The following is a 15,283-nucleotide window of genomic DNA, read 5'->3' as shown; positions in this document are numbered from 1 at the left end:
GTGTGGGCTGCCGAGGCGTTGGCCACTTCCAGCACCGTCACGAAAAGGCCACTGTTGTTCTCCTCGTTTCTGATTTCCACGTTAGGGTTCTCGTCTTCAGACATGGGGTACTGCCAGCTCACTTCGCTCTCCCCGAAGCATCTCAGCGAAAAGGACGAATTCAGCTGCACGACCTTTTCGTTTTCGTTTGGAAGCATCGAGGGCAGCGAAGGCTGGCAGAGGATCAGGCCCGGCCCTGTAGAAGGAAACGCGCTCTGAATAGGACGCAGCCAGGGAGGACGGGCTCACCCGGACAACTGAGAGAAGCCACGGTAGCAGCTTCTGTGAACAACGAGCGTTTCTGCGCAAAACTCCGTTAGCCTGGACGCCCGTGAAAGGCGCCCCCTTATAGCAGCCGCTGCATCTGCTGAGAGCAGCAAACGTCCCAAAGGCCTCAACAGCCCCGCCGAGGCCCCCTACATCCACCCCTCCAAACACTCGGATGGATCGAGGAGCCCGATTCCAGTTCAATATCTCAGACTCTTACGCGTGACCACAAAATATCCCAGGACGGCAGAGACGCAAGCGCGCAGGGTTGTTTATGGTCCACGTTCCCTGCAGAGGTTTCCCCGAGTTAAAAAAAAATGGGATGAGAAGAGAGGCAGGGAGATAGGCTGAACAAAGCCCAGAGCAGATCTGTGCTCAGGAATCCTGTATCCTCCATTTCCTAACAGGACACCCCTGGGTGCTGTCCCTCCCTGATGACTTCCAGGGCCAAAGTGGGATGATGTCGATTTTAACTCACGAATAATGAGTAAACCCCAAGAGTGAAAACTCTAAGTTCATCTCAGAGCCTCCAATTTCAGTCTAGCTTCCCGTGTCTCTAAAACTGATAGAATTGCTATTATGACTTAATTAATTATTAATTAATGGCTCCAACCTCCCTTGGAGCCTGATGGGGGAATCCCACCCGATTTCAGTACGTGACCACTGTGATTCCCGAGGCTTGTTAAGACAGGGGCTGTAAGTGCATCTGGATCACCTCTTGCCCCGCAGTTGGGGTGTACTTAGTGCAGCTTAGGACCACTGACTCTCTGGTCCTGCTCAATTCTACCATATTCAAACGGATAAGACTTACAGACACTAACGGGCTGAGTTAACTCCTCAGACCACAGAAGCACTGGTTTCACGGCGCACATCTGCAACTCATAAATATGTGGATGAAAACTAAGAAAGTCCAATAAATATTTCAACAGATGGCCCCAGTGGCTTCCTCCTGGTGGAAAAGAGTTAATAAGATTTTCCAAGAGCCAAGCACTCACCTACCAACTGGCTTCCAAGAGAAAGGTAAAGGCGGCTCTAAGATTGCAAAGCAATGTAATCATCTTTTGTTAAGAAAGGAAAGATTTCCTGGGCAAGAATTTTCTGTTTATTTCCTTTGAACATTTTTTTAAGAGACAGAGCCTCGCTGTGTTGCCCGGGCTGGAATGCAGCCGGTATTCATAGACACGATCATAGCGCACGGTAACCTCTAACTCTCGGCCTCAAGCTATCCTGTCTCAACCGCCCCAGCAGCTGGGACTGCAGGAATACCCCTGCACCCAGCCAGATAGTCTTGAACTTACCTGACCCACCTCTACTGGAAGCCCTCATCCTAGGAACAGGAAGAGGGTCGTGAGTGAATGGAGACTATTATTACTAACAACATTTCAATGCCAAGATTATCCATCTACTAAAACAGCCACTGGAGAGCATTCTTTCTGAAACGGCATCAGTGCAATCCAGCAAAGGGAGCTGCAGGTTTATGGTCATTCTAGATAACATCCTATAAATTTTCCATTCCTCTTCACTCTTTTGGACTGTGCAAACCCACGGAACACAGAACTTAGAAAACAAGGCACCCAGGGCCAACACACTCAGGGAGGACTGAGATCGTACCTGTGAGGAGACAGCCTAAGACCAGGAACGCCCGATGGGAAGTCCCCATAGCTCTGGAAAACTGCAAAAGTGAAAAGTCAAACAGAAAGAGTATTAGCCAATAGAAATAACGCTTGAGCCTACTTCTCTGTGTGCTCTGCATAATGGAAAACATTAATAGCATCACTGTAGTCAAAAATGTCCCGAGTTTAAGATTTAAAACAGTAAGACGCCTGGGAAGATAATAGCCTGATAGCCCAATGGGGCCCCAAGGTCATGACAGCTGGACCCTCTGTGATCGCTGCAGGCTTTAAATTCTGAAAAGTTCCAGATCGTGTCCAACAGTACAGGAGAACTGTTTCTTTACACCATTTAAATTAAGAACGTGAAAAACCAAGAAATGAACGCATATATTATCTCAACTTTCAACTAGAGCAGTTTTCATCCGAAATAGGTTTCCACTTGCTCCATGCTTCCATTCATAAAGAGGTCACGCCCTCTACAACTTTTGAAAAAGTTGCTTGGGAGGAAACAAACGTCTTCCTAGTTAAGCATCATTCTGATCTAGAGTTTTTGAAACTCCCGCCAGCCAGTGTCACTTAGATCCATGTCCCAGGCTGAGACCTGGGCTGCCTGCCCAGGTTCTCGTAGGAACTCTCACAGAACCCGATGGGTTCCCAGCCGGGCTAACAGGGCGTGGTAAGTCAGGGCACAGGCACGAAAGGAGGAAGCAGTAATGAAAGAGAGGAAGGGAGGGAAGATGGGAGAGAAATTCCTGTGTGGAGAGGAGGCAGCTGACGGTAGGGTAAACTTCAGTGGAGGTTGATCACCTGCTTTCGTGTTAGGGTAACAGCACCTGTACAAACCAGGTTCGAGAACTCTGATTTCCTACAAAAAAATCTCTGGGGAATGGAGATTGAAACTGAATGTCTATATGATCTAAACAGGGCAAGCAGTGGGGGGAAAAAAATGGAAGGGAGGGAAAAGAAAAGAAGAGAAAGAAATTGAAGAGGGGTCCGTGCTACCCTGGGGTCAAACGAGAGTTCTGGCGAACTCTCTGAAAAGACCCCTCTTCTCTCTCTGTTCCTTTTCACGCACGCCCCCGTCACTTTATTTGATCTCCCCCTCACCTCCCACAGGACGTCACCGATAAGGTGGCCTTACCGAAGTCAGCGAACAGGACCTGCGAATGGGCTTGCCAGCGTTGGGGCCTCTGAGCACCCGATTTCAAATGAAGAGGCCACGCCGAGGGGCCTGGGCAGGGGCCCGAGCTCTGCGATAACCCCTAACAAAGCATCACCTTAGCCCAGAGTTGCCGCCCAGCTCACGCAATGGAGGGAGCCCAGTGGGGCTCCATTCCTTCCACTACTTACTTTGAAAACGAAGGTGTGTGTACATGATTTCTGAGTAAAGTGTCTTTTAAAAAAAAGAAAGAAAAGAAAAATTCAATGGGTTCCTCTGTGTACTCCTAGTTGGGTTGCTGGGGTTTTGCGGTTTTTGTGTTTTGGGGTTTTTTGGTTTGTTTGGTTGGTTGGTTGGAGAGAACCCAGTAAAGAACAGCCTAAATGCAGTTTTGGTGGTGCCTGATCATGTCTGTTTGCTTCAAGGTGGCCCTACTGGCAGAAATCAGATTTCTGAATTCCACCAGGAAAATAGAGGAGGAAAAAGGACAGAATGAAAGGCGGAATGGGAAGGGGGTGGGCTAGATCGAAAAAAAAGGGAGAGAATGAGAAATCATTCATTTTTTTAAATCACATTTATGTATTTTATTTATTTATTTAGAGATGGGGGTCGTGCTCTGTTGCCCAGGCTGAAGTTCGGTGGCTATTCACAGGCGCAATCATTGCACGCTACAGAGAAACCGTTATTTACTAAGCCAAAGTGTTCATGCCGTGTTTGTTAAGAGTAACCCTGTGATCATTTTAAGTTGATTTTAAGAAGGGGCAGTCAAGGCTCAGAGAGGTTTAGCAAATGACCCCAAGTCACACAGATGGTGGCAGAGCCAGGATTCTGTATGATGCAAAAGATACAAAAGCTATGTTCTCTTCACTCCACCATGCGGTCTCTCTCAAGGGAAGTTGGGTGTCTCAGCCCCTGCACCCCCAGCCCCACTATTTCCTAATGCAAATGAGCCCCCTCTTCCTTTTCTGCTCCCCACAGCAGGAGAAGCACAATTGCAGTGCTGTGAGCCCGAATGCAGTCTGCTCAGTGATGACTGGCTGATGGCTCCTGAGGTTCCTGGCATGTGCCCGGGATGGCGGGCACAGTGGGGCCCCAGAGCCAGGCTGGCCAGCCTGATTTACCACAATTAGCAGTAACGCCTGTGTGTTTGTACATATAAATACCAGCCTCCCACCGATAATCCACTCAGCAAACTTCAAAGGAGGCCTCCAGAGCCAGCTTGATGTCTTGGGTTTTATCACATCTATATCCTGCGTTTCTTTAGCAAGGCTTGCCAACGATGCATCTTGAAAGTATTCCCGGGCTCAAGAGGGGCTTGCAGCGCAGGCTCTCAGGAGTGTTTTGCCCTGGCCAGGCCCCACCAGATTTCCTTCTGTGCATCCAGATACCGTGGACCCGCTGCCAGGGAGGATTATTTACTGACACACAAAGTGGGCAATGAAAACAGGGCCCGTGTGCAAGCGATAATGATGCAAATGCTGAGAATCAACATGTGTTTGCTTAAGATTTCAAACTCCCTTCTCTGATAACACTGGTTCCCTGGCTAGAAATCCAGGCGTATTTGTGAAGTTTCATGTCATTACTCATCTGTAAGTTGGACAATTTACTCGTGAATCATGGCAGAGTGTTTGCCCCACAGGGAGGTAACGGAGAACAACGAGAGAGATGGACGCTTTGCTCGCCTGCTGGCCCTGTACCGAGAATCTCTGAGAGTGAGTCTTGCTATTTCCGGCAAGACTTTTCTACATTGGGAGTAAATGCTCATCCTTAATTAGTGACTCCTATCCTGGAGTTCATCCAAAGTCAGATTTGCAAGTGTAAGTAACTGAGGTTCCAAATTCTAAGGAACATGGTACTGTAAGAGTCACCGTGAACAAACCACTTTGCAGGTAGGAACAACGGATTTTATACAAATCATTTTTTTTAAATCATAATTATTTCTCTCATGCCAACTACGTGTTGAACTTCAGCCTCAATCCTCTGTAATCACAGCTCAAAAAGCATTTGCCACCGTTAGAGAAACAAACCGGGAAAAGAGACCTCTGCCACGTTCACTGTCAGGCAGTTGACTTGTGGTTTTGCCATCCTCTTGACCTTCTTATACTTTCTCTCAGAAGATGTGATGGAAATCAGATTGGACTAGGTACTGATCACAAATATGACACTTTGGGATCCACTCTGAACTTCAGTCTCTTCTTTTATAAATCAGGACTAAAGAACTGACTAGTGTGCTTGTCCTACTGTATTACTATAAGGACTAAACTAGACAGCTTAATTGAAAGTGCTTTGGTTTTCATATTGACTCTTTTTCTGCAGACTTCTAAGATGTTTTAGATGAGAAGCATGTCAGAGGTAGCTACTTCAACTTCTCCTTACTAAGAAAGATAGTGAGGCCCCAGAGGCCATATGACTTGCCCTGCATCTCCTGTCTACTGGAGAAGTGGATCTGAACTCTGATTCTGCCAGGCCAGTAGCCCACTCCTACCCTTGCTACCTCCAGCCTAGTATAGCTATAAAGACTATTTTAGAACCTGGTCACACCTGTAATCCTAGTACTCTGGGAGGCCAAGGCAGGAGGATCACTTGAGGCCAGGAGTTCAAGACTAGCCTGAGCAAGAGCGAGACCCCATCTCTACAAAAAATAGAAAAATTAGCCAGGCATGGTGGCGTGTGCCTGTAATCCCAGCTACTTGGGAGGCTGAAGCAGGAGTCTGAGGTTGCAGTGAGCTGAGATGACGCCATTGCACTCTGGCCCAGGTGACAGAGCAAGACTCTGTCTAAAAAACAAACAAAAAAAAGACCACTTTAAGACGAACCAATATCCACAGTCACATAAACAGAGAAACAAATCTGTTTGCAGCTACTATCCTTTCTCTTTAACGGGGGGCTGTCTCCTCCCATGCAAACAGAAGTGAAGGGCCATTGATCTTGACTCTACAACATGAAGAGCTACAGAGTAAACAGACAGCAAGCAATGCAAAGGCTCCACTTCCAGAAGAACTAAGAACTATTCTCACAAAGCCAGAGAGCCAGCTTCCCGATCCCCAACCCACCAGTGCCTCCCGCCGCAAAACTACAGAATATTGAGTTTCACTCCACTCTCGCATGATTACAGGCCCCGGGCGGCTCCCTCGCAGCCCCCAAAGCCACTGATGACTTCAAGATTCAAATTTCCGAGGTTCAGCTAATTTCAGCTCTCCTGAGTTAATTCTAACTGTGAAAATTACACATCTCGTTTTTTTTCTCTGCAGCAAACGTTCTACTCAGTCTCATAACTTCAGCCCAAGCAACCCGAGTGCAGGTCTACACTGGTGGCGGCTTCTCCCTGTTTCCCAGCAGAGGGTGTTTACCAGGACCTCCGCAACCCACCAGAGCCTGTTTTGTTGTTTTGATCTCCCAGAGCTCCGTTAGACATTCCAGGGATGGGCGAGGGCTGGAGTATTTTTACACAGGAGCATTTTATGGGACAATCTGAGCTCATAAACCTTTCTCCTCTCCCTGCCCCAGATACTTAACCACAAGAGACTAAAGTGGCACATCTTCTTGGTGTGACTCCTAATGTGACAGCCTTGCAGTACACTTAGGCCTGGGATTTGAGGTCCCCAAGCCCCCACACTAAGTGTCCTCACTCGTAAACCAGCACACAGATACGGGCCTACCCTCCTAGCGCAGGCCTGCGCTGATAATCGGATGTCCAACATGTACATGAAAAGGGTTAACAACTAAGGAGAAAAACAACACTAATGTCCACAAAAGAAATGTCGTCTGTCCAACGATTCTTGTAGCTTTGCAGGAAAAGAAAATCAGTCGCGATCTTTTACGGTCTTAATGGGGGAAAAATGCATCTTCCTGATGCCCCTACTTGCTCAGAGTCTCCGCGAAGCCCGTTCTCCCAGCGGATCCTGGCAGTTCTCGGGAGTGGCCAGCAGATGGCAGTGTTGCTCCAAGGACGAGCATCCCGGGGTCCGCGGAGACGCAGACGCGAATTCTAAGCTAAAATTCCCCAAATCTTAACTTCCAATCTTTTCCGTTCTTTTGTTGTACTTTTAGGTTTCGTGGTGACCACAGTTAAGAGCCCATGGAGTGGAAGCGGGAATAGGAACGCTGCTCCGAAAATGTCTAAATGTGGTCGGGGCCCCAGGGGAACCGGTGAGGGGCGCGCAGCGCATCACTGTCACCGTCGCCGGGAGCCGGGGCGACAGGGCGGCGGGGCCTCGGGACCCAGGGAGACGACGCTGCCGGGCCAGGCCGCCATGGCTCAGCGGGACTCGCCGCTCGGGTTCTGTTGCAGCCTCCACTCTCGCCACCTCGGCGTTGCCGCCCCCTCGGGGCAGGAGCCCACCTGGGCCGCGCGGGGTGGGGGCCGCGATGCCGTTCCCGGGCCACTGTCACCCCTCATAAACCCGCCCGCCGGGGCCTGCGACGGCCGTGCAGCCCGAGAACCGGGAGCTGATTGGAAACGACTGTTCCGTTGCACAACAACGCAGGGTCGTAAAACAAACAAACAGCAACGGGCCGCCTGCGCGGCAGGGGGCCTTACGAGGGGCTGGGACAGGGAAGGCGGCGCCTGCCCCCCGGGAGCGCGCGGGACCCGACCTCCTCCACCTTCCTCCGCTTCTCGCACATCCAATTAAAACGACGCCCCCGCTCCCAATCCCAAATCTGGGGACCTCTGCCCCCTTTCGTCCACGCAGCGCCTCCCGGGCTCACGCGGTGTCTGCGAGGCTTCTCCTGGAGGCCTCGGCGCGGGGGAACGGTGGCCCAGGTTAGCCCAGGTCCGGCCCCGGGTCCCAGCGCTGCGCTCCGCCGCTGCGGCGGCGCCGACCGCCCGGGGGTGGCGCAAAGCCGGACGCGCTGCGGGGCCCGCTAGAGGGCGCGGCAGCCCCGCGAATCTTACCCGCTCGCTCGCAGCTCGGGCTCCGGGGTCCCCGACAGCGCAGCCCGGACCGCGGCTAGCCAACCTCCGCCGGGGAGGCTCCGCGCCGGCACCGTCCGGCCTCCGACCCCGCCACACCCACGCTAACGCCGCCAGGCCCGCTCTCCCTCCCGCCTCCTCCGCGGCTCCGTCGCCCCGGGGTCGGTGGCGACGCCCGGCCGCTCCGGGTGCCCGCGCCCCTGCCAGCCGCGCCCCGACCTCACAGCTGCAGAGGCCGCCGCGCCCCAGGCACGACGCTCGGCGCTCGCATTGTTTTCGACTGAGACCGGAGCGGGGGCCGGGCGGGTGGAGGGAGAGGGGCCGGGCGCGGTGGGGGAGAGGGGCGCAGGGTTTAGGGTTTCAGGCGCGCGCCAGCGCCTCCTATGGGCCTGACAGCCGCACGGCCGCGGGCAGCGGCTCACGGGGAGGCCGGGGCGAGCGGGGCCCGCGCCCCCTCGGCTTCTGAGAACCCGGCCTTCCCCGGTGCCCACCTGGGCCGACCCCCGCCCGCGCCGCGGCTCTCCCGCCCCACCCCCGCGCCGGTCCGCGCCTCTCGCTCCCTTTTCGCAGGGGAGCGGGGACTCCAGCGGGAGGCAGGGAAGGAGGTACCCCAAGTCCGAGGTTCCCTTTGTCCCCTCCTACCACCTACTTTTCCAACCCATGCCTGCTTTGCAGTTTGGTTTAAAACAAAAGGAAATGCCGCCGAGCCACTTCGGCGAAAGACAAGCGTCGGCAGAGCCCGGACTAGAGCGCAGCGGGGAGGAGCAGTTTGCCCCCCACCCTGCAGCTCGCACCCGGGCGAGCCCGAGAGATCCCCTCCTCAGGCTGATGCTGCGGGCGGACCCCGAAAGCTGGACGCGAGGGACGCCGAGAGCCGCACCTTTTGGTCACCGAGCCGGCTTTTAGCTCTTTCCCCAGAATTGCCACTTTTCCACCAGCAACATGTAACCTGGTCGCAGTTAGTTCCCTGGAGGTCAGAGGGAGTCCCGCCTGCCCGGCTCTGCGGGAAGGCGCTGGCCACCACGTCCCCAAACCGCGTCCCGGCTAGGCGCACCGCCCACGGTCTGTCCCCAGGAGGCACCAAACGGGCCCGCCTCGGCGCCAGACGCGTTTGCAGCTGGAAAGCCCGGCCCGATGCCCCTCCCCCTGCGTCCCTCCCCAGCCCGCGTCCCGGGAGGAAAGCGGCCCAGGGGCCGAGAGCTGGGAGCCCGGGCTCTGCCTCAGTCCCTCTCGATCCAAAGGCTGGAGCAAGAGCCAGGGCCCCAGGGGCCAGTGACGGGCTCGGTCCCGGCGCCCCCCTCTCCTCCCGTCCCCCCAGCTCTCGTGAGCAAGGTCGGGCTGCACTTGGGTCGGTCCCAAAGCAGGACCGTGCCAGAGCTCCGAAGCAGGGACTGACCAAGGCGTCAAAGAGAAGCTGGTCGGCCCCACGCCTGTCGGGGAGCCGAGGAAGGGCCCCCCATCGTGAGGAGTGTGGAAAGCAGGACCAGGAGAGAGAGACGGGGGAGGGGATGCAATGCCGCGGTGCCGGGTCCAGGTTGGACAAATCGAGGGGACGGGGCGGGGTGAAAATCAGGGCCAGCGCAGCAGCGGGCGAGGCGCGCTCGCCCCGGGAGCCTCCTCCTCCCCTCCCGCGGGGACGTTAGTCCGGGGAGATGGGTGGCTGAGGACTGTCGTGCCTCGTTTTCCCCGGATGCCTCCCCCTGCTCCAAAAATCTGTCTAGTTCTGGTCGAGAGCGACCGCGGCGAGGCGAGTCGGCCAAAACGTTGAGCAATTCGGCCACGGAGCCAAAAAGCCATTTCCCACACCGCCCAGCCCGGGGCTTTTGCAGGCAGCTCGGCCGGGCGCGGGGCGGTCCGGACGTGATCGGGAACATCCGTGCTTGCCTCCCACCCTGGGAGATCAAGGGAGTGGAAAGTTCTTCCAGACACTCTTTCCGCACGTCCTAAAGTCTCAGCAGGGCTGCGGGGCGAAGCGCGGGCCCCGCTCCCGGGCTGCGGGAGAGACAGCGAACTGCCAGCCTGCGCGACACGTCCTTGGCGACCAAGGCGCGAGGCCAGGCTACCCGCAGCTGCTGCACACCTGGCCGGGCGGTCCCTGCTCCCGGCTCCCTCCGCGACCGCACTCCGGTCGGGCCTCACTCCCTGTCGCTCTGAGCTGGCCGACACCCTTTCCGAATAGAACCGCTGACCCCGGTGTCAGAGCCAAATGGACGCCGCCCGCTCCCCGCGCGCTGCCCGCTGCCGGGCGGAGTTAACCTCCCGTGTGAACCCCGATTTCCCTGGGGATGGACGGCGGGCGGAGGCGGGGTACGCGCAGACGGCTCTGGAGCCGGCAGGGAGCGGCAAGCAGTGGGGCGGCTCCGAGGACCACGCGGCGCAGGGCAAGCGCCACGCATCCCGCGCGGAGCGGGACACCGGGGAGGCGGGCAGAGCTCGGGTGCCCCGAGGGAGAGAGAGGCTGAGGGCGGTTCGCCTCCCACCTTGTTGTCTTACCTGCAGCCAAGTTTCTCCGGTTCCAAGTCGTCCCTAACTAACTTCCTCCCGAGAAGTTCCGCGCTTTCCTGGAGACCTTTCCTCTTCTCCTGACTGCGGCCGGGACTGAGTCGCCGCAGAGCCCCGGGCTTTGCAGAAACGATTAACCGAGGAAAGGGGCGCGCGGGGACGGGTCGGGGTGGGGGACCACCGCGCACGATGAGGGCCCCTTGGAGTGCAGTTCGAAATTCCTCAAATCCCAGTTGCTGGAATGCGAGGCGGCGACGACTTCTTCACTCGGGGCCAAATGTGTTTGTCATTACTCCGGACCGCCCGCCCGCGCCGCCGCTGTCGCCCCCGCGCTCGGGCGTGCAACCCGAGCGCACGGCCCGGGGGTCGCCCGCTCTCCCTCGCACCTCGCCGCCCGAGAGAGCACCCCGAACTCTCGCAAAAGCCCGCGCCCCTCGGCTTGTCCTGCAGCCGCCCCACCGCGGTGCTTCATCTGGCCCCGGCTTGCACCAAGCGCAGCGCCGTCCAGCAATTACGCGCGCTCGGCTGGCGCCATGTGCACCCAGCCAGCACCGAAGTCCGGCCTCCTCCAGCCGAGCCCTTCACGCCTCCCCCGCCCGGACCCCTTCCCGCGCCCCGCTCTGCGCTCTTCTCTCCCCACCGCCCCGGCGCCCCAGCCGCGCTCCGCGCCACCGGCTGCAGGGCTGTCCCGCCAAACCGCGGGCGAGGAATGAAAATACCCATTTAAAACCTGTCGCCTTCCAGGACCCGCTGCCAAGAAGAGGGCAAACACCTCTGCCTCCACCCCCAGCATTACTTGGTGTCCGTCCCAGCACTCACGAATACCACCCCCAGCTCCAAAAGAAACCTCAAAAATGTAAGCCTAAACAATTTCTTTGGGAGGCCATAGGGTTGTTAGAAAAACATCGCTTTTAAAAATAGATCTGGAAAGTGTGTGTGTGTGTGTGTGTGTGTGTGTGTGTGTGTGTGTGTGTTTTATAATCCCTGGACTTTCTAACTCTATGGTTATCTCTCCAAGTGAAGTTTATTCCCAAAAAAATTGCTCTCTGGACACACAACCGGAATTCACTCCATTTTTTTTCTTACCGCCCAAAGTTTGAAGTTGCTTCGCTCCTTCCAGCACCAGAGTCTGATCAGGGACTTCCCTTAGCAACAGAAATCAGTTTTTCTCCTCCCTTACCTTCTCCTTGTATGTCACTCTGCAATGAAAATCCTACACATGGAGCAAAAAGTGTGTCCGCGGCCTCCAGTTCTCTCCTGCGGTCCCTTCCTCTGTTTCTCTCCTTGTAGCTCCAACTGTAACGGGCTCAAAAACCGAGTTTTGTAATTGATTCAATGTTATAGTCCATCCTTCTAAAACTAATCATTTTCTCTAAGTAAATAGCTGTCAGGAAATAAAGCCCCCCCCCCTACATTGGCCTCTTCAAAATAAAAGTTTCTCTCGAACTCCCAGAGCTCAGAGTCTTCCAGCCTCCAGATTGCGCCTGGGCTTTTCGCTCTTACGCAATCAGGGGGTCCAGTCCCAACCCCCAGACTTCGACAACAACTGGGGGGGCGGGGAGAAGCAGACCAGATGGGACGGGGGGGATGGGAGGGGGAGGTGTTGATGCTCTGCCGGGAAAGACGTTTTGTGAAACTACAAACAGCCCATCATTTCCAGAATGAGTTTGCCTCCCAATTTGGGGGTTATTTTCCTACACTACTATAGTTTGGTAGTCTCTTTGAAAAGCGGAAAAAGAACATGTCAAATTGCGGTTAATACCCAGAGAGAATATAAATCTGAAATCGAGAGATGTCCCTTCTGTGGAAACTCCTACAGCCCAACGAGAAATGGGGCCCTCTGGAGAAATCTCCAAGCGGTTTTTGCGCCTTTTTGAACCAGGGGTCTTAGGGAAAGTGCTGTGTGGTTGCTAATCCTTTAATGGGATTAGGCAAACTGTTGAGTCCTATATGACAATGACGGTTTTTTCTTTCTTTTTTTTTTTTTTTTGAAAGACTGGAGTCTGAAGCGGGGTACAAAAAATTGGGGGTCTGTGTAGGTTTGGAACGTTCTCCTGCAGAATGACCTTTGCTCACTTCGAGCCACTTATCTTGTCGTGCCTTTGTTTTCGGGGTTATCTGGGCGAGGTTGCCCTGGCTTCTATCTCGCGAACAAAAAAGCTCAGGCTGGGGCATTTGGGGAATCGTCTACGACACGTCTGCTGCCTCCGCGTCCAGGGAGAGGGCGCATTTTGACCCTCCCTGCATGGAGGGTCATGCCCTGGAGTTGAGAGCTGAGCCCCAAAGCCTGCGCCCAGGGCGCGAGGCGAGACGGCTGTCCGGAGAGGACGATGCTGCTCGCGAGGGAAAGGGGGCGCTGGCGCTCCAGGAACCAGACCCGGGCGGAGTGGGGCTCCCGGGAGAGAGCGGGGGAGGGGAGCGCGTTCACCTTCCCGGCTGTCTCTGATTTTGGGATTCTCTTGCTGGGGGTGGGGGGGTCGTGTTCCATCCTCCCCTCGACCCCCACCCCCACACGCGCACGCTCGCACCGGCCAGGGCGGCCAGGCTGGCACCCGCACGGCCAACAGCCATCACCTTCCCCCTCACCAGGAGGGTGGACACCGGGCAGTGGGCAGACGAGGGTCGCAGAGAAGTACTCCAAGGGGCGCGGTGCTGCGCCCAACTAGGACAGGATCTTGAGGTGTCAGGCTCGAGAGGAGGGCGCCTGGAGCCGGGCCGGGGGCCCCGTTCCCCCCGCTCTTCTGCGCGCCCGCCTCTCGTGCATCTTCGGCTCGGGTGACTGCGCCGCTCGCTATTACTTCCACATGTTCCTTCAGGAAATCATTGAAGGCCAATATATGAACAGCCCCTTGTTCGGAATGCTAACAGGATACCGTAATGTCTGTAGATAATGAACGGGCACAAACGATTCCCCAGCAAATCAGAGTGCGGAACGTAAAGGAAAAGCGGGTGCTGAGTCTCGTGTCATTATTACAGGTAAGTTGAGATCTGAGTTTTATGCCAGGTAACCAAGAGGGTAGGACACGAGGCAGGGAGCCTACTCAGGAGGGCCTGCTTTGCTTCGGGGACTCTGCCAGCCCGGTCACGCCAGGGTCTCGGGTCCACGGGGCCCCAGCGCTGCCCGCCCACAAATGGTAACTTTACAGTTCATCTCAGAGCGTTTAAAGGGGCCCGAAAAGCAGGCCGGGCGGGGGGCGGGGGCAGGTTCTTGGAGCAGTAACTCCTCGGGCGTTTAAAGCAGAGAGGAGTGGATGAGCAAGCGAGCACCCAGTTGGTAGTAATTACCTGCCTAATTTGAATGATGCCTTTGTTATGATCATTAACAAACATTTGCTAAAGGTTTCCATGTGTGACATTCTGGAAGGTTTAAAGGCCTGGGGAGCTGACTCCCGGGATAGCGCCCTGGTGGGGGGTGGCGCAGGGAAGCAAATGGTCGGGGGGGGCGGGGGAGGATTTCGCCGAGTCTGGACCATGCAAGGAAGAGAGGTCAACATCCGCCTCCCCTACAAAAGCAAAATAAACCCAGTGGTCAGGAGCAACCTCGGGGCAGGCGGCCCTCGAACCGAGGCGGTTGGTTCCTTAAAGCGCGTCCTGCCCCTGCAGCCCCCGCCCCTGCCACCGCTCATAGGCGGGTTTGAATCGTGTTTTCCGCCCTCCGCGGCTGGTCCGAGGCTTCGGGAAAGGTCCGGCCTGCGGCCGTCAGGCTGCCCGGGGTGTCGGGGGGAGGTGGGGCGAGCCAAGCTGTGCTCTTCCCGTGTTGTTCTAAGATCCTTCCAGATTGCTCCCTCGACGCCTGGGGTCCTGAGTGGTCTCGGGACGGCGGGGAGCTAGAATCGCTACCTGGCCGGGGCGGGCTGCGGGGTCTTTGCTTGGGCTCCTGGGCCGGTGCACGGCGGGCGGACCGGGACGCCCTGTGTACCCCGAGGAGTGACCTTCACCGCCATGGGCAGCTACGTGAAGGTCCCAACCGAGCCTGCGTTTTGATGTTCCACCTCTTGGTTTTTTCCTTGAGGGACCATCAAGGGGTTAAGAATGAGGATTTTCTCCCAAAACCGGGAATCCCGGCAGCGGCGATGGGAGAGGAAGGAGACTGAATTTGCCAGTGGATCCGGGCCGGGAGGTTCAGGGAAGAGGCTGGGAGGGAGGCCGTTCTGGCCTTGGCCTCGCGCATCTAGGCCTGAAGGCGAAGTGAGATTAGCTGCAAGGGTGCAAAGTACAGCCTGAGCCAACCTTCAAAAAGAGGGCCTCGTGAACTTTCTACAACCAGATCGAAAGGGTCACTGAAAACAAAAACAAAATCTCGCCACGCCCTGCCCTGCCCACCCCGGGCTCGCTCTCTAGGTCGCAGCTGCCAGCGCCACACCTCGGGCTTTCGTGGGCGTTCCCCGCGGAGTTGGCTTTTTGTGTCTTCTCTTCCTCTCCTCCCCAGCTCCACCCCCCAATTCCATTTTCCTCGGAGGATTCAGAAGGTGCTTCTGCTTTAGAAGATTTGAAAATGTAACAGTTATCAAAGCCCTTACTTGTGAAAATCACATTTAAACTTGTGAATTTTTTTTTTTTCCAAATGAAGTTGATGGGCGGGGCAGGGGGTGGGGGACGTGTCTGGCTTCACGATTTGAAAATGAAGGGCCGTTTGGTGGTTTGCAAAAGAAAACAGAGTGAACTGCCTCTTCTCCCACCCCCTCTAGCTGCCTCCCGGGGCCCAGCGAAAGGCTCTTTGCAGGGAAGGCTCGGGGACGTGGCGCACAGATGTGAGGTCCCCGCGGAGAGGGGGACGCCCTTGCCTGG

The 15,283-nt window shown here is 55.9% G+C and overlaps 1 protein-coding gene across 1 annotated transcript in view; it reads right to left on the bottom strand.

The window, feature by feature from the left end:
• Window positions 1–11,925, bottom strand: part of PDGFRA (platelet-derived growth factor receptor, alpha polypeptide) — a 42,111-nt gene extending 30,186 nt beyond the window's left edge. The window contains exons 1-3 of the mRNA XM_012641090.1: window positions 11,676–11,925; window positions 1,918–1,978; window positions 9–235 (exon numbers count right to left, since the gene is read on the bottom strand). Of these exons, the coding sequence (XP_012496544.1) occupies window positions 9–235; window positions 1,918–1,966 (276 nt within the window). The 5' untranslated portion in view covers window positions 1,967–1,978; window positions 11,676–11,925. The remainder of the gene's footprint in view (window positions 1–8; window positions 236–1,917; window positions 1,979–11,675) is intronic.
• Between the last annotated feature and the right edge of the window lie 3,358 nt (window positions 11,926–15,283).

The sequence above is a fragment of the Propithecus coquereli genome, unplaced genomic scaffold, assembly GCF_000956105.1.
Source record: "Propithecus coquereli isolate 6110/MARCELLA unplaced genomic scaffold, Pcoq_1.0 Scaffold162, whole genome shotgun sequence".
Classification (NCBI taxonomy): domain Eukaryota; kingdom Metazoa; phylum Chordata; class Mammalia; order Primates; family Indriidae; genus Propithecus; species Propithecus coquereli.
This window is presented reverse-complemented; position numbering and strand designations above follow the sequence as displayed.